We start from the raw sequence: 25,048 nt of genomic DNA, 5'->3' as shown, positions 1-25,048 counted from the left end.
CTTTGAATATATGGTAGTCTGGAAATAAATGTATAAAGTGTTATGACTTACAAGTTCAATAATACAGACAAAAATGTACATAATATTGTACATAAATTATGGGCAATATATTAGGTATTGAATGCATGTAACTAAACCATATTTCAATACATCAACATAAAACTATGCAAAGATAGGTAAAGAAGAACAGTACACAAAAGAAGCTTATTTAAGCAACTAAAACAACTAAAATAACTCTAAAGTATTATTTTAATAAAAGACCTTTAACGTTGCTCGATACAAGCTTACCTCTAACCTGGCATTTGGAAAATGTTAACAAAAAATTAAATTAACACGAGATACATGACTTGGATTTGTAACACGGCGCTTTTTGGCGCGGTCTCCTGCATATTTAAACAGCCTTCACGGCGTTGCAGTGTAGCGAGTTGTTATGCATTCGAGCGGAGACCGTGCACATCCATCTTGATAGTTAAGCGAGTAAATGTTTTTTAGAAACAGTTCTATAGATCCTTTTATTGTAGTGGCTAACATGAAATGTTGCAGTGGAGTTATATAAGTGCTTTATTTATTTGCTAGGCGTTTCATAATCTTAATATTATATATTTGTGGCACTTAAATTCATCTGGTAAAAATGCATAAGTACAAGTGCTCTTATAGAGAAGTGAGGTTTTCATTTTCGGTACTAGTAAAATACAACAATATCGGTTTATATATTGTGGTTTTCAGCCACAGTTTCTTTTAAATATGCCGATATAGATACCAAATGATGTTCCTCTCATGATTAATTATGGCAGTCTTTACGTGGTCGAGTACACTAATGTTTGTTCCCTGTACGTACCAGGATCAGTCCAGGACACCTGGGTTGTGACCCCGCACCAGTAGATGGAGACAGATTAAAACTTGTGGGCGGAGCCATATATGCTCCTGTGCCAGTCACAGCCCCTCAGTCTTACTCTGTCTCCAGTAGGTGGTGCAGGTGTAGTCACAGCCTCTGGGTGCCCTGAGGACTGATACTTAGTTTTAGTCAGGGTTATTTTACTTAATTTGGTTATTTTAAGCTCAGTTTGTATTTTTGATTCTACTTCTGCTTAGAGTAGTTTAAAAAAAGCTGTCCGTCCTGCCTCCCAGGGGGGTGGGAAAGTTCTGAGAGGACCATCCCCCCCTGGTTGAGGCCGCTGCTGAGGGTCGAGGACCCGAACTACTAAAGCAGCAGCGTCGGGGGTGACACCGGGGAGCCCGGTTCACTCACCCCCAACAGGAGCAGGAACCCCAGGACCTTGGACAGCGGCAGGTTTGATTAAAAAAAAAAAAAAAAAGTGTTTTTAAATTCTTTTGTTTGTGCCGGCTCTCCGTTTCTTCTTCGCCGGGGGGGGGGGGGGGGGGGGGGAGAAAAGGTCCTCGGTTCGGCAAGGGGAGGGGAGTTTTTTGGCATTCAATTCTTTAATTTTATTTTTCATTTTTTCTTCACGTTTTCCCGCCGCGGCCGCGAGAATGCCTAGAGGCACAACTTGCCGCGCTTGCGGCTCTGCGCGCGCGCGGCTCTCTCGTGAGGGAATTTGTTCTGCATGCGTCCCGGGCGGGGAGGGACCGTCTAAGTCAGGTAAGGGGGTCCGTTCCCGGTCGGTGCGCTCGCCGTCGTGCACTCCCGCCGCTTCTATCGCGCCAGCTGACTCCTTCCCACTTAGTGCAGGAGCGGCGGCCATCTTGGCATCAGTTCACGAAGTTGTGCAGGAACCTGCAGGGGTTTCTGCCGCGCCTCCCGAGTTATCTCCTCAACAACGGCCTTCGGGGGGGGCTTCCGCTGGGGGGGCTGAGTCCCCGGATGAGGCTGGCGAGGAATCGGACTCCTCAGATTCGGGGTCGTCTTTTTCGGCGGATTTTGCCCTCCTGCTGCGAAAAGTTTTAAAATATAAGGGCCGCAGGCGCAAGGAACTTCATGGACACTCTAAAAAGGATACTCCAAGGAAGAAAAAATCTCGGGATGACTCTGCGACAGGAACTCGGACACCAAGAGGTATCCCGCAGGATACAGAATCAGAGTCCACCTCACAAGATGAGGTAGATCCGCCCGACGAGCCCCTGATGGGGGCCGATGGCGCGTCAGGGGACAATTCTGCCCAAACAGGGCTGAGCAAACCTTCGCAAGCCGGTGATGGGGACGACCCAAAGGTGGTACGCCTTTTCCGAAGGGACGAGCTGTCCCCGCTTATCCCGGCAATCCTCAGCGAGTTAGGGGTTGAAGCCCCCACCGACAGTCTCGCGCCCCGGAGCAACTATGGACCCGGTCCTGCTAGGACTCACTGGTCCAGCGGTAGCCTTCCCATTCCATTTCTCGGCGTCTGACATTTTGTTTCGGGAGTGGGATACTCCTGAACTAGGTCTGAAGGTATCTAAGGCAATGGATAAGCTCTACCCTTTGCCAGAAGACGCACTGGAACTTCTTCGGCTTCCAAAGGTGGATTCAGCGGTGTCGGCGGTAACTAAACGTTCCATGATTCCGGTCACTGGGGCCACAGCCCTTAGAGACATACAGGACAGGAAGCTTGAGGTGCAGCTCAAAAAGATCTTCGAGGTCTCAGCGTTGGGAGTCCGGGCTGCCATTTGTAGCAACTATGCCATGCGGGCTAGTTTGCGCTGGGCCCAAGTTCTACAGGCGAATGCAGGTCTTTCTCCTGAAGAGGCCACGCAGGCGGATCGCCTAGAGGCTGCCATTGCTTATAGTGCGGATGCTCTCTATGACCTACTACGTACTTCAGCAAGATCCATGGTCTCTGCAGTCTCGGCGCGTCGCTTACTTTGGCTTCGCAATTGGTCGGCGGATGGATCCTCCAAGGCTCACCTTGGAGCCCTGCCCTTCAAGGGGAAGTTGTTATTCGGCAAAGAGTTGGATGATCTCATGCTTTCTCTTGGAGAGAACAGAGCTTTTAAACTCCCAGAAGACAGGTCCAGAGCCCGATCCTCCTATCCGTCCAGGTCCCGGTTTCGAGGTAACAAGAGATCTCGTCCTCAGAGGTCCTCGGCTCCTTCTTATCGCTCGACTTCTTCCCGGGCCTCTTCGTGGCCACAGTCCTTTCGTGGGAAACGTTACGGCAGACAGGGAGGCACCCCGTCCGGCACGGGTCCCAAAGCCTCTCAATGAGATACGGCGGGTCCATTCCTTAAGGCAACCAAGAACCTCCGTTCCAAACGTAGGGGCGAGGTTGACTTTATTTTTCGAGGAATGGACCAAAATATCATCCGATCAGTGGGTCCTCAATGTAATAAGGCACGGTTACGCGTTAGATTTTGTACGGACTCCAACGGACAAGTTCCTGATGTCGCCCTGCAAGTGCCCCAAAAAAAGACCATGGCAGTGCTAAGCACTCTCAGGCGTCTGGAGGACTTAGGAGCAATCGTCCCTGTACCTCCCGATCAGCAAGGCGCAGGTCGTTATTCCATCTACTTCATCGTGCCAAAGAAGGACGGCACGTTCCGGCCAATTTTGGATCTCAAAGGGGTAAACAAATGTCTGCGCATTCCACACTTCAAGATGGAAACAATTCGGTCAGTGATTGCCTCAGTTCGTCCAGGCGAATTCATGGCCTCTTTAGATCTCACGGAGGCGTACCTCCACGTCGGAATTCAGCCGTCTTTCCAGAGGTTCCTCAGATTTTGCATCTTGGGCAGACACTACCAATTTCGGACTCTTCCCTTCGGCCTCGCCACAGCTCCGCGAACATTTACAAAGGTAATGGTAGTAGTGGCGGCTCATCTTCGACGAGAGGGGTTCCTGGTACACCCCTACTTGGACGATTGGCTGATTCGGGCCAAGTCCGAGACCCGTTGCCGTCAGGCGGTGGCCAGAGTCCTCCAGTTGTTGCAGACCTTAGGTTGGGTTGTCAATCTCAACAAGAGTCAGCTTGTTCCTACCCAGTCCTTGGAATACCTGGGAGCTCTTTTCGACACGAAGCAGGGCAAGGTTTTTCTGTCCGCGGATCGTGCACGCAAGCTTCAGTGTCAAGTGCGTCGATTATTAAGTCTTCAGCTGCCGCTGGTTCGCGATTATCTGACGGTTCTGGGATCTATGGCGTCCACACTGGCGTTGGTTCCTTGGGCTTTTGCTCATCTGCGACCATTACAATTTGCGTTGCTCTCCCGATGGAAGCCGGTATCAGAAGAGTTCCACCTACCACTTCCACTCACGACTCAGGCGCGGGAGAGAGTCTTCACTGGTGGCTCGATCCGGGCCATCTCTTTTGCGGAGTGTCTCTGTTGGTCCCCGACTGGACAGTGGTGACGACGGATGCCAGTCTCTCCGGTTGGGGAGCGGTCTGCCTAGACAAGTCGGTACAGGGCCGATGGTCCTCCGTCCAGTCGCAGTGGTCCATCAACCGTCTGGAAACCAGAGCGGTGCGCCTGGCTCTGCAAGCCTTCCTCCCGTTGGTCCAAGGGAAGGCGGTCCGTGTGTTGTCGGACAATGCAACAACAGTATCATACATCAATCGCCAAGGAGGGACAAGAAGTCCACTTGTGGCGGAAGAGGCAAAGCTTCTGATGAGTTGGGCAGAGTGCCATCTCAACTCCATAGCAGCATCTCACATAGCCGGGGTCGACAATGTTCAGGCGGACTTCCTCAGTCGACACCACCTCGACCCCGGAGAATGGGAGCTGACGGAAGATGCCTTTCATCTCATTTGCGATCGCTGGGGGCTGCCCCACATGGACCTAATGGCCACGTGGCACAACGCGAAGGCTCCTCAGTTTTACAGTCGATGTCGGGAGCGAGGTGCCGAGGGCGTCGATGCGCTGGTTCTTCCTTGGCCAACCAACGTGTTGTTGTACGTATTCCCTCCGTGGCCAATGATAGGCAAGATCTTAAGGCGCATAGAGTTGCACCCGTCCAACGTGATCATGGTAGCGCCGGAGTGGCCACGGTGCCCTTGGTTTGCGGATCTCGTTCAGCTGTCGGTGGATGCTCCCCTTCGGCTACAGGGGTTTCCGGGGCTTCTTCGTCAGGGCCCCGTTTGTTTGGAGGATGCGGATCACTTCTGTCTCGCGGCATGGCTTTTGAGAGGCAACGTCTAAAGAAAAAAGGCTATTCAGATGTGGTGGTAGCCACGTTACTGCGGTCCAGAAAGCAGTCTACGTCCTTGGCTTATGTACGTGTCTGGGTAGTTTTTGAGGAGTGGTGTATCAGCCGAGGGCTAGATCCCATTTCCGCTTCCGTCTCTGATATTCTGGCTTTTCTTCAGGCCGGTCTAGCCAAAGGGCTTTCTTGTAGTACCCTTCGTGTACAAGTGGCGGCGATTGGTTGTCTGCGGGGTAAGGTTCGCGGTTCCTTTCTGGCCCTGCATCCCGATGTCTCTCGTTTTCTTCGGGGGGGCTAAACATCTTCGTCCACCACTACATCATCCATGTTCCTCCTGGAATCTTAATTGGGTCCTTTCTTCTTTGTCTACGGCTCCGTTCGAACCCTTAAAACGGTCTACTATTAAGGATCTTACTTTAAAGACCGTTTTCCTGGTTGCGATTACCTCGGCTCGGAGAGTCTCTGAATTACAGGCTTTGTCTTGTCGGGAGCCATTCCTGCGGATTTCAGATACGGGAGTTTCCCTGCGGACGGTTCCGTCTTTTTTGCCAAAAGTGGTGTCACCGTTTCATTTGAACCAGTCTATTGAGCTTCCTGCTTTCGCAGGTGCTGAATATTCGGACCCGCAATGGAAAGAATTGCGGAAGTTGGATGTGCGGAGGGTTCTCCTCCGTTATCTAGAATTCACTAACCCTTTCCGGGTGTCGGATCATCTCTTTGTTCTATTCTCGGGCCCAAAGAAAGGAGGTCCGGCTTCCAGGACGACAATCGCACGGTGGCTTAAAGAGGCCATCGGCTCAGCGTACGTGTTACGAGGAAAGCCTATTCCGAACGGTCTCAGGGCTCATTCGACAAGAGCTCATGCTGCGTCTTGGGCGGAATCTTCTCAGGTTTCGCCTCAAGAGATTTGTAGGGCAGCTACCTGGAAGTCCTTACATACCTTCATTAGACACTATCGGTTGGATGTTCAGGCTGCGGATTCCGGGGGTTTTGGAGAGAGGGTACTCCGAGCGGGACTCTCTGCTTCCCACCCTCGGTAATTTAGCTCTGGTACATCCCAGGTGTCCTGGACTGATCCTGGTACGTACAGGGAAAGGAAAATTAGTTTCTTACCTGATAATTTTCGTTCCTGTAGTACCAAGGATCAGTCCAGGATCCCGCCCGTGCTGTTGTGAAGAATCGGAGAGTCCGCTCATCTCTTTTGTTAACTATTCCGGTTATTGCTTTGCTCCCTCGTTTTGGGGTTCTGTTCCGGTTGGGGGTCCTTGAATAGCTCCCTGTTAAGGTTAGTTATTTAGTTTGGTTGTTCTGTTTTTTGTCTACTTTGACATTACGTATGACTGAGGGGCTGTGACTGGCACAGGAGCATGTATGGCTCCGCCCACAAGTTTTAATCTGTCTCCATCTACTGGTGCGGGGTCACAACCCAGGTGTCCTGGACTGATCCTTGGTACTACAGGAACGAAAATTATCAGGTAAGAAACTAATTTTCCTTTTTTTAAGCAGACCACATGTATATTGGCATCGCAATTTGCGTATCAGTGATAAATGTATCTTAAGTATTTGCCGCGTTACAGTGCTAATTGAAATAAAAATAATAAGATTTACCATAAAACTAGTATTAGAACTATATTACAGCAGAAATATTGTCCATTTCGATTTTGTGTATTAAGTCATAAATTAGATTAATTTGTGATTCAGATTTCAGATTCTAATTATCATAGCAGCACTGCATATATACTTAAAGGGAGTTCCATTTTTTTATCCAATGTAATTATATGCAATATTTTAATGCCTCAATTAACATGGAGTGACTTATTTGGTATTTTCAAACCATTACAAATCCAAGTCATGTATCTCGTGTTAATTTAATTTTTTGTTAACATTTTCCAAATGCCAGGTTAGAGGTAAGCTTGTATCGAGCAACGTTAAAGGTCTTTTATTAAAATAATACTTTAGAGTTATTTTAGTTGTTTTAGTTGCTTAAATAAGCTTCTTTTGTGTACTGTTCTTCTTTACCTATCTTTGCATAGTTTTATGTTGATGTATTGAAATATGGTTTAGTTACATGCATTCAATACCTAATATGTTGCCCATAATTTATGTACAATATTATGTACATTTTTGTCTGTATTATTGAACTTGTAAGTCATAACACTTTATACATTTATTTCCAGACTACCATATATTCGAAGTCTAATATAAGAATACCTTTTTATTATAAAAAGAGAACATCTGCACACAGGTACAAACATCTTTGCAATTTAATGTATATAATTTATTCATCAAGTGGCATTTATGTTTCATTTATTTCTGTGGTAACCTCATGATTTCTTGATTGTAATTAATTAATTTTAACCATTTGTGTATGTATGTTTATTTACATGTCGTATTTGTCATTCTAGCCCCTGAGGCAGCCCCAAGTGGGACGAAACTCGGCCCGAGTCGGGCGTTTATATGAATTCTTGTCTCCACTCAAATAAAGAAATGTTTGGACTATTTCTGGTGTCTAATACACAGATCAGTCCAGAGACCCGTCCCCCTTTTCAGATTCTGAAAGACTACCTTGAGAGGTGATATTTCTTAAAGAAACAATTTGGTCTTTTTGCAAATGCTCCAGAAGGGGCAATTTCCGAGGTGGTCTAGTGGTATTTTTGTTTTATCTGTTCTGGGCAAGAGGTTGGTGGTTACGTTTTTTGGTTCCAACCCCCTTAAACTTGTAAGTAAAGTTTGGTTGTTTAGGCTTGGGTACAGATTAATACTGAGGGGATGCAGGTGGCATTCTCGTTAAGTAGCAGTGCTATGTTCTCTGACTCCATCTGCTGGTAGGAATGCACAACCCACTGGTCTGGACTGATCTGTGGTATTACAGGAATGGAAATTAGCAGGTAAGAACCAATTTTCCTTTCTCTCTCCTTCTCTCCCCCACCCCCACCAATATCATCATCTTCCCCACCCCCTGTCTTCATCTTTTCTTCCTTTTCTTTCCAACACCCTGGCATCACCTTCCCTCAACTTCACTCCCTTAGCATCATAGTCTTCCCTCTCCCTCCACCTCTCCTCCTCATCTCTTTGAAGCATCATCATCTTCCTTCTCCCTGATTTCCTGGCATCAGCTTCCTTTCTCTCTCCCACAGACCCGTTGGCACATTCAGCTGTCCCTTTCCCCATGCCACCTCACCCCCAATGCAGAAGTCTGGGAGCTGACTTACCTAGTGCTGCTACTTTCACCTTTGCCAGTTTCCCTCTGCAATCTGAACTGCAAGGGGCCAGCAGGTCTCACAAGCCTATGGGAGCCACGTGCAGTTTCCATTGCAAAGAGCCAGCAGAGAGAAATCGAGAGCAGTTGCCAATAAGCTCTGCTCTCTTAAGCCCCCTGCTGGTGGGAGGACATCCTGCAGGCCCAGAGGGAAAGGCAAATAAAGCCTGCAGCCATGGTACACCTGCACATCAGCCATGGCACAGTAATTTGCCACGGCCCACTGGTTGGGAAACACTACATTAGATTACCACCAGCTGCTTTTCCCAAATTCTCTTTGGAGCCAGGGCCTTAATGGACAGTGTTGAGGTATGGAAGACTTGCTGAGCTATATCATCTGATATCTGGCAGGTTATGGTGGCAGTGATTAAGAGCTTAGGTGTGAAGCGATAGAAGCAGGTTGAGTTTCTTGCATAGTGATAGGCCTTCTTGGAAATTTTAATGATGTGTGAGCTCATCGTGTCCTCTCTCATCTCATTTGCAGGCCAAACCGCTTGCTTATCCTCCACGGATTCCTGGATGAAAACGTGCACTTTTTTCACACCAATTTCTTGGTCTCCCAATTGATCAGGGCTGGGAAACCTTATCAGCTACAGGTAGGAGGCTCCCTGGAAGGGAGGGGCAAGTCTTGTAAACTAGTGTGATTTATGGGTACTTTGTCAGAAAATCCAATCTTTCCAGTTGCTCATCAATGCTATTTTAGGTTGTTTTCCAGTTCCCGTACGTACCCAGATCAGTCCAGGCACTTGGGTTTTTGCCTCCCTTCCAGCAGATGGAGACAGAAAGTTTCACAGACACTCCCACATAACCTAGTGTGCCACTTGCAGTTCCTCAGTATTTCTGTCTCCAGCAGATGGAGGTGCAAAACCTGCAGTCTGAGACTCGTTAAAAAAAAAAAAAAAAAAAATAGACAAGAAAGAGAAGGAGAGTAATTTAGTTTCTCCAAGATTGCCTCTCAGGGGATTTGGAAGGTCCTGGTGGGGCCATCCCCCTTGGTTTTTGAGGCAGACGAGCAGGGGGTTGGGGACCCTTTTCTTGCTCAGTCCCTCACCACCGGGGGTAAAAAGCTGGTGGAGCCAGTGCCTGCTCCCTCAGGAGGATGTGCTGAGCCTGCTGCCACTCTTCATTTTGCAGGGAAGTATTTTCTGTCCTCTTTATCTGTTCTGGTAAATTAAAAAAAAAAAAAAAAAAAAGTAGTTTTGTGAAATGATTTCCTATTTGGTTAGCAGGGGTGCTTAAGCATCTCAGGGCTCTTTCTTTGGCGCTCCTAAGGCAGCTGACTGCACTTGCGTTTCCGGCATCCTGACAGCATGCCACGTGGCTCCAGCTGCATGGCACGTGACAGTGCGCGTGTATTTCTCGCAAAAGATGTTCTCGCTGCCTCTCCAGAGGGGAGAGGGCAGCTCGGAGACAGTGGCGGAGATGTCTGGGAAGCAGCGCAGGTCTAGGAGGCTCTCCAGTGCTGTAGTGGAAGTAGCAGACTCCCTTCCTGGTTAGCGCGGGAACAGTAGCCGTATTGTCTACCTTTGCGGCTGCTTCGCGGGCCCCGGGGGGGGGGGGGGGGGGAGGAGGATTTCCCTCTTCCACTGTACCCCAGCAGATATGAGCCCCATAGAAGACCAGGAGGCTCTCGCCGGGGCGGGGACGGCGTTTCAGGAGCGCCAGGGCTGAGCGATATCTCATCTGCCTGGGGCGGGGACGCTCGCTCCTCACCCCGAACCGTCGTGGCACTCGCTCCCGGCAAATTCGGCGTCGCAGCAAAGAAGGTCGGGATTGTACTCTGTCGAGCCTCCATATCTGCCTGGCTCTCTCGGAGTCGGGCCTTCCGTTTCGTATGCAGCATCGGTAAGAGGAATCAAATTCAGAAGCTGAAAAATTCGGGCTCCTCAGCGCGACTTCCTCTGCTGCTCACTCAGACGCCATCTTGGACTCCGCCCCGGCGAGAGGGTGAATATCGGGAGTCAACACCAAAAAGCCCCCCGTCGAACCGGGAAGTTGAAGGAGGAGAGTTCCTGGTAGAAACGGGAGGAACTGCTCAGTTAGGAGGGTATATACCTCCGATATTGAGAGAAAGCCCCGAGTCTCCATCGCAGAGCGCAAAAAGGGACACTGCATTTGCAGCAGCTGAAAAGGGTGAGTCAAACCCAGAAATAACTCCCTTTCTGGTGAAGCCAGGGGTAATAACGTTGGAAAGCCTTTGGGAAGCAATGGCAGCCATTGAGTCTGCCATTGTGAAATTGTCTAAAGTATGCATGGATTCAAACAAAAGAAGTATTGAAAATGAGAAAAAGATGGAGGTTCAAGAAAATAAAATGAGTGAGATGGAAAATAAGATGAAAAATATAGAGAAACAACAGCAAACTATGATGCAATACGAGACCGTGCTAAATAAAAAGGTGGAAAACATTGAGAATTCTCTTAGGAGTTTAAATGTGAGGGTACTAAACTTCCCGGTTATACCTATATTGCCTCCAATTGATATATTTAAGAAATATCTGACAGAGATATTGAAAATTCCATCGGAAGCTTTGCCGTTAATTGTTAAAGCTTATTATTTACCTCCAAAGAAAAAAAGTGAGGTTGGCCAGGAGGAAGAAGAGCCCTCGGCACAGATGAATATATCAGACTTGTTAGAATTATCCACAGAGGACACTGTTACAAATAGAGGTGTATTATTTGTGACCTTCGCTTTTGCTTCAGAAAAAAATGTGATGAAAATGTTCTTTCGGAAACGACAGGAAAAATACTATGGCCAGAAAATCTGGATCTTTCCCGACATTACCCGGTCGACCCAGGAGAGGAGAAAAAAGTTCATTGAATTAAGAAATGAAGCTTTAACTATCTGCTCTAAAATTGTTATACGTTACCCGTGTAAATGCGTAGTAAATTTTCAAAATTTGGTTTATGTATTTTTTGAACCTTCTCAATTAAGATTTTTCATAGACTCACATAAGGCAGCTGAACCAGCAATGCAGTAGGAATAAGTAGGCGTCCTCATATTCGCCATTAAATTCTTGTTTCAGTTTTCCTAAGATTCTCTCGCTCAGAGAATGTATATGTATCTGCCCCCCCATAATTTCTTATTAGTAGGATGATATAAACAGTTTATTTAGTTTACCTTTTTGGGGGTTTTTCTAAAGTTGCTGGTATAATTGTTATGTATCATTCTAAATTTTCATTTCACAATGATATGTTGTGTAAATAACTTAAAATGCAATAAAAATAAAAAAAAATAAAAAAAAGACCAGGAGGCTCGGGGGCTTCAGTCAGGAGGAGAAGAGGATGTCCTGGGGGGAGGCTTCTGACGATTCATCTTTTTTCTCCAGTTTTGGCCTATTGCTGCACAGTGGGGCACAGGGCCAAGCAGGGGGCTTAAATAGGTCCATGGCCTGGGAAGAGGGCCAGACCCTTATGGGCTACAAGGGTTCGGCGACTCCTGGAGATGCCTGCACAGACTAACAGAGCGGTAACTTCTCTGAGGCTTCAGAAGCTGAGGATCCACTTGCACAGGACCCCCCAGGACGCAGATCCAGCTCTGATGGACCAGGACCTGGTAGAAGGGCTGGGGAAAGTCCTGGCTGTGGAAGGGGATGACCCAAAGGTGGTTTGTCTTTTCCACAGGGAGGAGTTGGGTCCCCTGATTCCCCATGTCCTGGCAGAGTTGGAGATAAAGGTTCTTCGAGAGGAGTCAGATCAGGAGGATATAGATCCTCCTGATCTGACTCCTCTCGAAGAACCTTAGGCCTTTCAGTTCCATAAGTCAGTCAAAAAATTTGTGTTCAGGGAGTGGGGTACTCCTGAGACTGGCTTGAAGGTTAGTAGAGCGATGGATAAATTATATCCTTTGCCTTAGGACACGCTTGAGCTCCTGAATGTCTCAAAGATGGATGCCTCAGTGTCTGCTGTTACTAAGAAGACGACCATTCTGGTGGCCGATTCTGCAGCGCTGAAGGATCATCAGGATAGGAAGCTCGAAGTTCACCTCAAGAAGATTTTTGAGGTGTCTGTCCTTAGTATACGTGCCACAATGTGCAGTAATTTTATGCTGAGGGCTGGCCTGCGATGGGTGCAGCAGTTTGACACATCTGTCTGATTCAGAGGCAAAGCAGGTGGAGTGGCTGGAGGCTGTAGTGGCCTATGGAATCTATGCACTATATGACATCATTAGGACTTCTTCCAGAATGAGGATGTCAGCGGTATAAGCCAGGAGGCTTCTCTGGTTGAGAAATTGGTCGGCGGATGTTTCCTCTAAGTCTCAGTTGGGAGCATTACCTTTTAAAGGGAAGCTGCTCTTTGGATAGGACTTGGAGGAGCTGATCAAACATCTGGGGGAGAATAAAGGTCATAAATTGCCTGAGGATAAACCTAAAGGAGGTAAAAGGGTCCTTTAATTCACACTCTTGTTTCAGAGGGAATAGTTGTTTTTGGCCGAACAGGGCTTCAGGTGGCATCCAGACGCAGTCCTCTGGGAAGAAGCAGTCTTGGAACCAGTCCTTTCGTGGGTGGAAGCTGAGCAGAGATGGCTCTGGCCAGGGTGGTGGTGGAGCCAAATGAAGCGAGGCCAGTTCTGGACATAGGGGCTCGGTTGACTCTCTTTACTAGGAGTGGGCCAAGATCACATCTGACCAGTGAGTCTTAAGCGTCTTAAGACAAGGTTACGCTTTAGAATTTGTTCGTCCCCTAAGAGACTTATTCATGGTCTCCCAGTGCGCCTATGAGGAAAAAAGGCGGGTGGTGCAGCTGCCTACATATGCTGTGAGCCATTGTTCCCGTCCCCCTGGAGGAATGGGGGACAAGTCGCTATTCCATTTATTTCATCGTGCCCAAAAAGGAAGAAACATTCTGCCCAATTTTGAACTTAAAAAGAGTAAATGTGGCTCTCAAGGTTCCTTGTTTTCAGATGGAGACCCTGCACTATATAATTGCAATGGTGCGCAAAGGGGAGTTCTTGGCTTCCCTGAATTTGACTGAGGCATACTTGCACATAGGGTCCAGTCATCCGTGATATCTAAAATTCATGGTCCTCAGAACTCATTTTTAATTTTATGCCCTTCCTTTCGGTCTGGCGACAGCTCCCAAGACTTTCATCAAGGGTGATAGTTGTGGTGGCGGCGGCCCTCTGGAGAGAGGGCGTCCTGGTTCACCTGTACCTGGATGACTGGCTGATTCATGTAAAGTCAGAGTCCTTTGCAGGCAGTGGACTTGATACTGCAAAGCTTGAAAACCCTGGGGTGATAGTAAATCTGCCCAAGAGTCATCTTTCCCCTACTCAGGTCTTGGAATTTCTGGGGGCGCATTTTAATACCAAGGTGGGGAAGATTTTTCTTACCAAGGAGCGCATTACGAAATTGCAGATGCAAGTTCGTGGATTGTTGGAGAAGCAGGTGCCCAGGGTTTGGGATTACTTGCAGGTCCATGGCGTCCACTTTGGAGCAGTTCCTTGGGTGTTTGCTCATATGTGTCTTCTACAGTCAGCATTGCTTTCGTGCTGGGACTCATTATCGGAATAATTTCAACTTCCTCTACCCCTTACGGGGTTAGCCAGGTCCAGTCTCTTGTGGTGGCTTGGTCGGGATCAGTTGAGACGTGGAGTGGACTTGGAGGTTCTGGACTGAGTGATTGTTACCACTGATGCCAGGCTCTCTGGGTGGAAAGTGGTATGCTAGGACCAGTCTGTGCAGGGCCAGTGGTCAGCGGAGGAAGCGGCGTGGTCCATTAATCACTTAGAGACGAGCGGTGCAGCAGATGCTAAATGCATTCCTACCTCTATTGCAGGGGAAGCCAGTGAGGATCTTGTCCAACAATTCAGTGGCTTAAATCAACCGACAGAATTGGCACCAAGAGTCGTGTAGTGGTTCAAGAAGTCCAGGAACTAATCCAGTGGGCAGAGCAGGGTCTGGCGCTATCAGTGGCTTCTTATATCGCCAGCACGGACACTGTTCAAGCAGATTTTCTCAGCTGTCAAAGGCTGGATCCTGGAGAGTGGAAGTTGTCGGAGGAAGCAATGTGCCTCATCAGTTGCAGATGGGGCAGGCCCTCATGGATTTAATGGCAATTCGCTGAAAAGCCAAGGTCCCGTGCTGCTTCAGTCAAAGAAGGGAGCGTGGAGCAGAAGAGGTCTATGCCTTGGTTCTGCCTTGGCTGAGGGGCATTCTTCTGTACATGTTTCCACTGTGGCCACTGGTGGGCAAAATCTTGTGACGTATAGAGATCCATCTGGGAGAAGAGATTCTGGTAGCGCCAGAGTGGCCGAGACAGGCCATTGAGGTTCGCTCATCTACCACAGCTTCTGTATCAAGGCCCCATATTTTCCGATCAGGTGGCTCGCTTCTATCACGCGGCTTGGCTTTTGAGAGGAAACGCTTAAGGGAGAGAGGATTTCTCGTTTTGATTATTTTTTGATAGATAAAACTCTGTGCGATCACACTCGGAAAGCTGATATCGAATGTATTACTTGGTCCGACCATTCCCCTATCTGGTGGGAGGTGGAAATGCTGAACTTTGATCCCGGTTCGAGGTTTTGGAAGCTAAATGACAGCTTAATTAAGCATAAAGATTATACCCCCAAGGTGAAAAACAGATAGAGGAGTATATACTGTTTAATACTATGGAAGATGCTTCCCCTGTGACAATCTGGGAAGGGTTGAAAGCAACTATGAGGGGCAACCTCATCAGTCTGGGGATTTACCATAAAATGCAGAAAGGCGTGATAAGAGCTCAGCTACTAAACCAAATAAAGGTACTAGAACAAGCTCATAAACAGAATCCGGGATCTATAACAATCATAAAATTAGATGAGGCTCGTCAATCATTGAAAGAATTAAATGCAGATCAGATTGCACATCAGTTAGATTTAGTGAAGCAGGAATATTATGAGCAGGGTGATAAACCGAACAAATTATTAGCACACAAACTTAAGGGACAAAGGACACGATCCCATATTCATAGAATTAAGGATCAGCAAGGACAGATGCAAGTCAAATCTCCTGCAGTCAAGGACTGCTTTGCAAAATTTTACGAGGCCCTATATACTATGGATCATGAGGTATCAGCCGATGATATCACTAGATATCTGAGAGGGGTGACATTACCTTCTGTCCCACAGCATGCACAGGAAACACTGGGACTCCCAATTTCGGTGTTGGAAGTTCAAGAGGCTATTAAAGCCCTGAAAACAGGGAAAGCCCCCGGACTGGATGGGTTTACACCCTTATTTATAAAAAATATAAGGGAGTGTTGACAAATCCTCTTAGGGATATGTTTAATGCCTTGCAGGAGGGAGGACAACTACTACCCAATGGTAATACAGCCGGGATCACGATAATTCCGAAACCTGGGAAAGATGAGACATGTGGGTCATATCACCCCATATCATTGATTAATATAGATCTAAAATTATTGGACAAGATTTTAGCCAACCGACTGCGGTCGGTGATCTGAGAGTTGATTAAGGAAGATCAAGCAGGGTTTATGCCGGGGAGGACCACCTCTGACAATATTCGTAAGATTCTAAATCTCATCTCTGTGGTGCAACAGGAGAAGATTCCATCAGTACTACTGACTATTGATGCAGAAAAAGCATATGATAGAGTCCACTGTCCCTTTTTGTTTGCGGTAATGGAGAAGATGGGATTGGGAGGACATTTTTTGGGGTGGGTAAAAGAATTTTATAGGGAACCAAAAGCACGTATTAAGATAAATGGAGGATATACTAATGCTTTTCCTATCCATCGGGGAACTAGGCAAGGTTGCCCACTCTCACCTCTATGCGCTGAGTGTGGAGCCCCTGGCTGAACTGATACGAAACTCAGAGGATATACACGGAGTACTGCTAGGCACGGACCAATATAAAATATCCTTATATGCCAACGATATTATCTTCACAGTCACAGACCCTGATGTGTCACTAAGGACGCTGACGAGAGCGTTAGAGCAGTTTGGTGTGGTCTCCGGATTTCGTGTCAATATGGATAAATCTGAGATTCTACCTATTGGCCTCACAATAGAGCAACGCTCTAGATTAACACAGCTTTCCCCCTATCGATGGACGCAAGGTCCAGTACATTATCTGGGTGTTAATATAGTATTAAACCAGAAAGATCTTTTTAAGGCAGATTTTGATCCATTACTTCGCAATATTTACAAAGATATGCTGAAATGGGAAAGATATCAATTGTCCTGGATGGGTAGGATTGCAGTTGTGAAAATGAATTTGTTTCCACGATTCAGCTATATGTTTCAAGTACTACCTTGTCTGATTGCGGATGAGTGGTTTCAGTCCCTACAAAAATGATTCTTTTCATATATTTGGAAAAGAAGACTCCCTAGAGTGGCCAAGCAAGTCCTTTATAGAACTAGGAGTAAGGAAGGGCTTCCCAACTTCAAGCGGTGGTGGAGTGCCATATCCCAAGTAGTAGAAAGCAATGGACGAATATTGAACAATGCAGATTAGGGAGGGGAACTCTTGAGGAATTATATTGGGATAGAAAGAGACCGGACCTTCGGGGGTAGCACATCATACCAGCTCTGCAATGTACAGTGACCCTGTGGTACAAATGGAGGGAGGGTTTGACAGGAAAAAAAAGTTTATTTCTTCCCAGCGAGGTTCCGCTCACTCCCTGACTTTCTAATAGGACGAGAATCTCTGGTTTTTCAAACATGGGAAGCGAAGGGGCTCACTCAGGTGCACCAAATCTGGACTGCCGGGACTATAAAGACTTTTCCAATCTTGCAGGGAGTATGCTCTTCCTAATGCTGACTTTTTAGCATATGCTCAATTAAGACACTTTTTACAAAGCTCTAAGGTTCATAGAGATATCGTGAAAGGCATTTCTTGATGGAGGGCTTCTGTGTCGCTGCTAAGAAACCTCCCAAATTAATGTCTAAAGTATATAAACTACTAGATGGTGAAGAGATTATACAGCCACACACATTCGGGCATGGGAAGCGGACTTATGAGGCCAATGGGATAAAGAAAGATGGGACGACTGCTTTCAAGTCTTGGGGAGGCACTCAAATGTCCGCTGCGATGATTGAGAATGAATATAAACTGTTCCAGTGGTATTTGAGCCCTTACAAATTGGCAAAATGGTACCCTACAATTCCTAATATATGTTGGAGATGTGATACTTCTCCTGGAACCTTCCTCCATATATGGTGGTCTTGTCCAATGATTCATGACTTTTGGGTACAAATTCAGGTGCTGGCCAAGGAAATGTTGGGGGAGGAGCCACCCTTGCTCCCGGAGCTGTGGTTCTTGGGGGTATGGAATGAAGATATCCACTTATCCTACACGAGACTGGTGCGTGCGATACCTGGCTATAGCGGCCAGGCTGGTCGTGGCGGGGTGGTGGAAAAGGAGGGAAGCACCGGTTCGGAGTCTGGTGGTGACCAAATTAGTGGGCTTCAAAGCCATGGAAAAAATCACAGCATATCGCCGAGACTCTAAGTATGGCAAGATTTTGGACCCTTTTGAAAAGTGGACATGAGATCATTACACATAACTTGTTATGGGAGAAATGGGGGATCCCCCACCCCAGGGGGACACGGCTAGACAGCTGTTGTAGTACAATAATGCACAGACATTATTTGGATATGATTTTTTTGTTTATTGTTTCTTGTTAAGTGGTATCACTTGTATACTTTTCGATGTTACATACTGTAGGAATGTTGTGGGAAAGGGGGGAATGGGGAGGGGGAAGGGTATACCAGGAAAAACTGGATAATGTGGATGTCTCTGGGGAGACACAGCTGTATGAAGAAATACATGGCTTGTAATAATATCTTGCATTATCCAAATAAAAATGTTAAATACAAAAAAAAAAGGGAGGATATTCTGAGGATGTCATTTTTACTCTCTTGCAAGCTAGGAAACCTTCCACCTCCTTGACGTGTGTGAGGGTCTGGAGAGTTTTTGAGACTTGGTACACGGAGCAGGGAGTTGATCCTACTCTGGCATCCATAGCAAATACCCTGTCCTCCTTGCGGAGAGGTCTGTGAAAGGTTTGGCCATTAACTCCCTCAGAGTTTAGGTGGCAGCCTTGGGCTGTCTTTGAGGCAAGGTGCAAGGAGTTATCCTAGCTGCACATCCAGATGTGGTAAGTTTTCTACAGGGCGCAGAACATTTGCGTCCTCCGGTTTGGAAGTTATATCCCACTTGGAAGATTAACTTGGTCCTTAAGGATGCCATTCAAGCCTCTTAGAAGAGCCTCTATGAAAGATCTCACTTTGAAAGTGGTTTTCTTGGTGGCAGTTTGCTCTGCGAGAAGAATCTCGGAACTTCAGGCCTTGTCCTGTAGGGACCTGTTTTTGAGAATTACAGATTCGGGAGTCTCATTGAGGACGGTTCCTTCCTTCTGAAGGTGGTGTCGTCGTTTCATTTAAGCCAATCTGTCGAGCTCCTGGCCTTTCTGAATTTGGAGGCTACAGTGCCTCATACGAGAGAGTTGTGATTTTTGGATGTAAAGCGGGCGTTGTTGCGCTATCTTAAGGTCATTAATAGCTTCAGGTTGTCGGACCATCATTTTGTACTTTGGAGTGGTGCAAAAAAGGGTCATAAGGCGGCAAAATCTACGGTTGCACGTTGGTTGAAGGAAGCTTTAGGTTCTGCGTATATCTGTTAGGATCATCTGTTCCAGAGGGGCTAAAAGCTCACTCCACTCATTCTCAGGTGGCCGACTGGGCAGAATGTCAGCATATGTCTCCATAAGAGATTTGTCGGGTGGCTACTTGGAAGACCTTGCACACACTCACCAGGCATTATCGTTTGGATGTCTAGGCCCCAGAGGCCATTGATTTTGGTGAAAGTGTGCTGCGAGCTGGTCTCTCACAGTCCCATCCCATTTAGGGGAAGCTTGGGTACATCCTAGGAGTCTGGACTGATCTAAGTACGTACTGGGAAAAGAAAATTAGTTCTTACCTGCTAATTTTTGTTCCTGTAGTACCACAGATCAGTCCAGAGTCCCGCCCAGTTGAGGTAGGGAGGTTTGGAGAGTCTGCTTGAACTGTTATGTTATGATTTGTGGGTATGTGGGCCCTTGGCCTGAGATGCAAGTTGTTACTAACTGTGGGGAGGTCCCCCACAGGTCTGCACCGTCGGGAGGCGAGGTCAGAGACAGTGGAGAGCTCTGGGTGAGGTAATAGAGATCCCGCGGCACCAGGAGAGGACCCCCGTGAGAGTAGACTGGAGGCAATACCTGGGCAGGGACCCTGAGGGAAGGGATACCAGACAGACCGCAGAGCAGGGGGCGTGAGGCTTGACCAATCAGGAGGTACTCCAGAGGGTAACCCCAAAGGGAGGAGCTGCACAGCTTAGGATGATGATGTAATGCCGTAGGCCAGCCCCCAGGACAGGGAAGCCCGAGCGGAGCCTCTAATGATGATGTAGCAGTCCCAATGTTGTTCGTAGGGGTACCGAGGAGCGAGGAAGCGCACAAGTCCCAGGGAAGCCGGAGAGCACTACCCCAAGGAAGAGGGGAGCTCTGGCAATCACTGTAATATGAAGACGCGGTCCTGAGGAGCAGGAGGTGCAGCCAGTCCTGTTCAGGAAGCGGATGCAACCCCAAGGAGCGGGAAAGTCCCTTAGAACTCACAAATAGTTGGTGTCCCAGAGGTGGTCCTGAGGAATGAGAAGTCTTGTTGCAGGAAAGAACCCAGGAGACGCGGAGTCAGCCTGAAGAGCAGTGTCGGCAAGGGGAGCGAGTCCCCGGTGCGTGCACTGGCCCCCGAGGAGCGGGTACCAGACAGGGTTCAATTCCAAGGCACGAAGTGTAGTCTCAGGAACAGGAAGCAGTAGTTGAAGATGTTTGGAACTTGTTGCCAAGTTGGCTAGCTGAGGGCGAAGGTGGAGTTTAAATACACCGGTCTGATGATGTCATCAACCAGAAAATCCCCCGAGGTTCCTGCCGAGGAGGCTCGAAAGGAGGGCCTGGTGGCGCGCATGCGCCTAGGAAGGCCCGAAGTCTAGGAAGATGGCGGCGGCGTCCAGGCTGACATGAGGAGTCTCGGGGAATGCGGTGGTGAAAGCTGGCCCGAACCGCGAGCAGTCCCAGGGAGGGGAGGAAAGCAGTGCAGTCAGTAAGTACACGCGGTTGCAGCTATCTGCGACAGACAGTCATAACATGTTATTGTAATTAATCTGAAGAATGGCACAGGTTTTGTTTAATCCTTCACATTTTTAATGTGGATAAGTTTATCTGATCTGTTTCCATTTCCCGCTACTCGTTCAGAGGGATATTATTTAGTTGTTGCTATTAGTATTGTTATCTTGGCTTGGGTACTTTATCAATACAGAGGGACTTCAAGTGGCACACTAGGTTATGTGACAGTGTCTGCGAAATTTTGTGTCTCCATCTGCTGGAAGGGAGGCAAAACCCAGGAGTCTGGCTTGATTTGTGGTACTTTCAGAATGAAAATGATCAGGTAAGAACCAATTTTCCTATCTCCCTGAAACTTCAAATCATGGGTTCTGCATGTTATATTATTTCTTCATTGTACTAAGAGAGCCTTTGAGATTCTTTCAGTCTTTCTAGTTTGTAAACAGCAATGAATTGTCTTGAAGAAGCTAAGGGTTTGCAAGGAAGAGAAGAAATCTGCAGTGATATGTTCGTGTTATATGTGCTTATGCTGAGTATAGCTTAGTTATACAGGGTTATACAATAGGGCTTCTAGTCAGGCTGTGAACTGGCAGCCAGTAATTACCATGATTTGGGATGATTAGTTTGGGTCTCCCTTGGGAGCCCCAAAATTCATCCAGGGATGGGGGAAAGAGAAAGATACTCAACATTGGTCTCCAGGTGATGCTTCTCTTATTTTCTCCTGCACAGATCTACCCCAACGAGAGGCACAGTATTCGCTGCCCAGAGTCGGGCGAGCACTACGAGATAACACTGTTGCACTTTCTACAAGAATACCTCTGAGAATACGAGCCTTGGCCAACCTTTGGACACTGACAGCTCATCTTTGAACCCCCACCCCTATCCTTCCACAGCTTTCTTATCCAGAACATAAACTGCAATGTGCCCAGAGCATTTTGTCCTCCCCCTGCCACAATTGTTTGAGACAAGTGGGGGCATACAGTTCCCTTGGTTTGGATTGTAGCGCTGTGCTTTCTTCCACCTGGGTCAGATGCCTCCGTTTTCCCATGCTGGCAGTCAGATTGCTTGTGGCCTGCTTGTTCAGCTGCTGCTGCTCCTGCTCCCTTGTGACTGGGAAATCTTATGTTCTTCTGTAACACATTGTTATGTGAAGGTGGAGCTCTGTGTGGCATTCGTCACTCTGCTTTCTGCCATTAGCAGAAAGAATTTAAAGAGCCTTTATTAAGACATGTACAAGCTGCACAGGTTTTAATGAAAGAGAGGTGGGAGGAAAGAGGCAGGGAAGAATTATCCACCACACCCCCCTTCTTCTCTAGGATTCCCATCTACTGGTCTTGAGCCCAGCGTTTGTGGCATCTAACAGGATGTTCTAAGCGGGGGCCAGTCTAGAGGTTGGAGAGAGTGGTGGAGCAGAAAAAGCACATGGGTGTAGGGGTTAGAGGCAATGGTCATATCCGCTATAGAAAGAGGAGCAAGATGTCCGTACCACTTCCTTTGTAGTCCAGTCTGGACAAAATTGTGCCAGTAGAGTGCATGGTGTTTGAATCCAGTGGCTGCAGCAGCATTAACCCAGCATCCGTTTCTGGTGGCAAGGATTATTTTAGGTTTTGAGTGATGGCTAATTGCATCAGCCCTCACCCCACTTAAATACCGCCACCTCTTCCCCACCCCCCCCCACCCCCCCCCCAATATCCATATTCCCAAACTCTACCTAGGCTTTAAGGTGGTTTACACCTCCTCCCCTTAGCTTTTGAATGCGCTCTGAAGAATCCCCGTCTCAGTTCTCTGCGGGTCAGTGACTGCTACCCTTCCCTGCACCTTCAGATTTCAAATTTATTTACTTCTGCTTTTGGGGGTGGGGAGCTCAGCTAATTTCACCTCATCAGTCCCCCTTTTTCTTTGCCCATCCCCAGCAAGGGGTTTACTGGGGTCACAACAAACTACACCCACTTGCCCAAGTATTTTAATTGCGTATTATGAAAAGAAAATATTTTTATGGATTCTTATTTTGTAATTATGAGTGTAAAATGTAGCAACTCATTAAACTATTGGAAACTGAATGTGCATCTCTTCAGAGGCTGTTTTTCTCAGTTTTTAAATATAACTTGTAAAGGAGGTTAAAATTGTATTTTCTAGCCTGTAGCCAGTTGGATTTAGACCCAATGGGTTGTGCTCCCTTGCCAGCAGATGGAGATGAAGTCAAGTTTCAAAGCTGACATCACCCTAGATACACCCCTGCAGTGACCTCAACCCTCCAATATTTCCCCGTTTCCAGCAGATGTAGACATGCTTTCTCTATGGGGATTAGTGCACCTTTTGGAAGAAGAAATTCTACTTTTAAAATGGAGAAAAGATTGAGCCCTGCTCTCCTGCAGTGATACCTAAAAGTCCTTCCCCCCAGTTGAGAATTCCTGAGGTGATTTCCGAGATCTCTCAGAAGTGTGCCTTGGTCAGGTAGCTGGTTCCTGGTGTGGATTTTGCTGCTCAAGCAGCTGAAAGGCAGTGGGTGCAGGAAGCTGAGCATGGCAATGACAGCCAAAGCCCTTTCCTCCCGCAGCTGGAGACTGTCTCTGTACTCAGCTGGTAAGCGCTGAGCCCAGGCAAGTTTAAAAAAAAATGAAGATTTATCTTTAGAGAAGAGGGGCTTTGGTAAGACTTTCTCCTGTCTCTTTGCTCGGCATGCCGTACCGACGTCATTCCCGATCCCATTAGGGCATAGGGAAGTGGGCTTGCGAGTGGGTTGAGTGGCCCCCCCAGGTGGGCTTGGCCTCGCTTTAAGCTTGGTCTGCACACTATGTGGTAGGCCACTGCGGTGCCATCTTGCGCACATCTTTGTGCGTCTTATTGCCCACCATAGGATGTTAGTATGTGTGGTGCATCGGCTCTGCGCACGCGCTGCGTGGATAACGTAATGCACGTACTCACGTGTGCAATAAAGTAAGTACAGAATACAGGAAAAGCCGGGCGCACAGACTGGGTGCGTGCACCTCGATTCGCCTAGGAGCTCAAAATTTGTGAGCATAAATTTTTAAGCGCGAGCCAATCGAATGCACAGTTACCGCCACCAATGGTGCCGGCAGCCAAGAAGCGTAAGCGCCTTGCTCTCTGCGCTGCTTGTCATATTAGGGCTTCTTAGCCTGACCTGGATTCCAACATCTGTCAGCACTGTGAGGAAGCCAAGGGGTTTTGGCCTCCCTGAGCCCAGCTCCTCCCGTTCATATGATGGATTGGCAGCCTTAACTGGAAGTACTCTGGATCTGAGTAACCCCTTGGCTTGGGTATTCCATGGAAGAGGAAAACTCCGGATGGATGGAACCCCAGCTGGCCCTCTCTCCCTCTCCCATTCCTGATGACAGACCTCGAGGTATACCCTGCCTGACCAAGGGTATCCCTAGTGGGGGACCCTGATGGCACAGATGAAGAGCAAAATCCTTTGGAAGAAGGTGAAATTCCTCCAGGATTAGAACCATATCGAACCATGTTATGGTTCTTTCATAGAGATGAGTTGTCGGCCTTGCTTTCCCAGACACTGAAAATGCTGGGAGTTCCTGGAGCAGAATCTGTGACGGAACGACAGAACCAAAGAAGAAGTAAAGCCTCTTGCTATTTCTCAATACTGGAAGCCATCCAGGAGTTGATTTGTTGCCAGAGAATGTGGTTCGTGCAGTTAGTATAGCTGTGTTTAAAAAAGGATTGGATAAGTTCTTGGAGGAGAAGTCCATTACCTGCTATTTAGTTCACTTAGAGAATAGCCACTGCCATTAGCAATGGTTACATGGAATAGACTTAGTTTTTGGGTACTTGCCAGGTTCTTATGGCCTGGATTGGCCACTGTTGGAAACAGGATGCTGGGCTTGATGGACCCTTGGTCTGACCCAGTATGGCATTTTCTTATGTTCTTATGTTCTTATGATTGACCTGGAATTTGATGCCCCAGAAGCAAGTTTTAAGGGGGCTGGGCATTAGAAGCTGTATACCCGCTGGATCCAGCAGTGAGAGAACGTTTGTATTTCCCTAAAGTGGATGCACTGGTCTGCACTGTCTCTAAGAGAACAACTGTCCCAGTGGTGGGAGGAGCGGCCTTAAAGGATGCGCATGATAGACTGAGTCTATCCTTAAACAAACCTTGGACACAGTATCAGTGACCTTACAGATTTCTTCTTGTTGTACTCTGGTAGCGAGGTTGTGTCTACTTCTCTCTCAGAAGGTGAATGACTCAAGGGTGAACCCCGGAGTGGCTATGGAACCTGATGCCGCCTTTTTAGCAGACGCAGGCTCGGATTTAGTCTGTAGTTCAGCCAGAGGAGTGGCTTCAGTGGTGGCAGCCAGAAGACAGCTATGGCTGCAGAATTGGACAGCCGACGCAACCTCCAAGATCAACCTTACAAAGATGCTCTTTAAAGGATCACTCCTATTCGGAAACATAAATTGGAAAAACTGGCCAGTAAATGGGGCGAATCTCCAGTCCGCTGGCTACCGGAAGATAAGAGGAAGCAGTTGCAGCGCTTCTCACCTACGAGGGGCTGGTCCAGGAGCTCTCAACATTTCTGCCCCTACAGAAACTCGATATTTCAGAGGTCTTGGCCCTTTGGAAGAACTCTATTCTTTCATAGTCGACAGGTTTGG

At 47.6% G+C, this 25,048-nt stretch overlaps 1 protein-coding gene across 3 annotated transcripts in view; it reads left to right on the top strand.

Moving 5' to 3' along the window:
- DPP9 (dipeptidyl peptidase 9) overlaps positions 1 to 22,482 on the top strand; it is a 199,699-nt gene extending 177,217 nt beyond the window's left edge. For 2 of the 3 annotated variants that reach the window (XM_029614571.1, XM_029614572.1), the window contains exons 20-21: positions 8,812 to 8,923; positions 21,152 to 22,482. In XM_029614571.1, the coding sequence (XP_029470431.1) occupies positions 8,812 to 8,923; positions 21,152 to 21,244 (205 nt within the window). In that variant the 3' untranslated portion in view covers positions 21,245 to 22,482. The remainder of the gene's footprint in view (positions 1 to 8,811; positions 8,924 to 21,151) is intronic. The other variant, XM_029614573.1, reaches the window with a different exon arrangement.
- Positions 22,483 to 25,048: the final 2,566 nt, after the last annotated feature.

This window comes from Rhinatrema bivittatum, chromosome 8, assembly GCF_901001135.1.
Source record: "Rhinatrema bivittatum chromosome 8, aRhiBiv1.1, whole genome shotgun sequence".
NCBI classification, from domain to species: domain Eukaryota; kingdom Metazoa; phylum Chordata; class Amphibia; order Gymnophiona; family Rhinatrematidae; genus Rhinatrema; species Rhinatrema bivittatum.
Note: the sequence above shows the minus strand (reverse complement) of the source record. Positions and strands in the feature narration are given on the sequence as shown.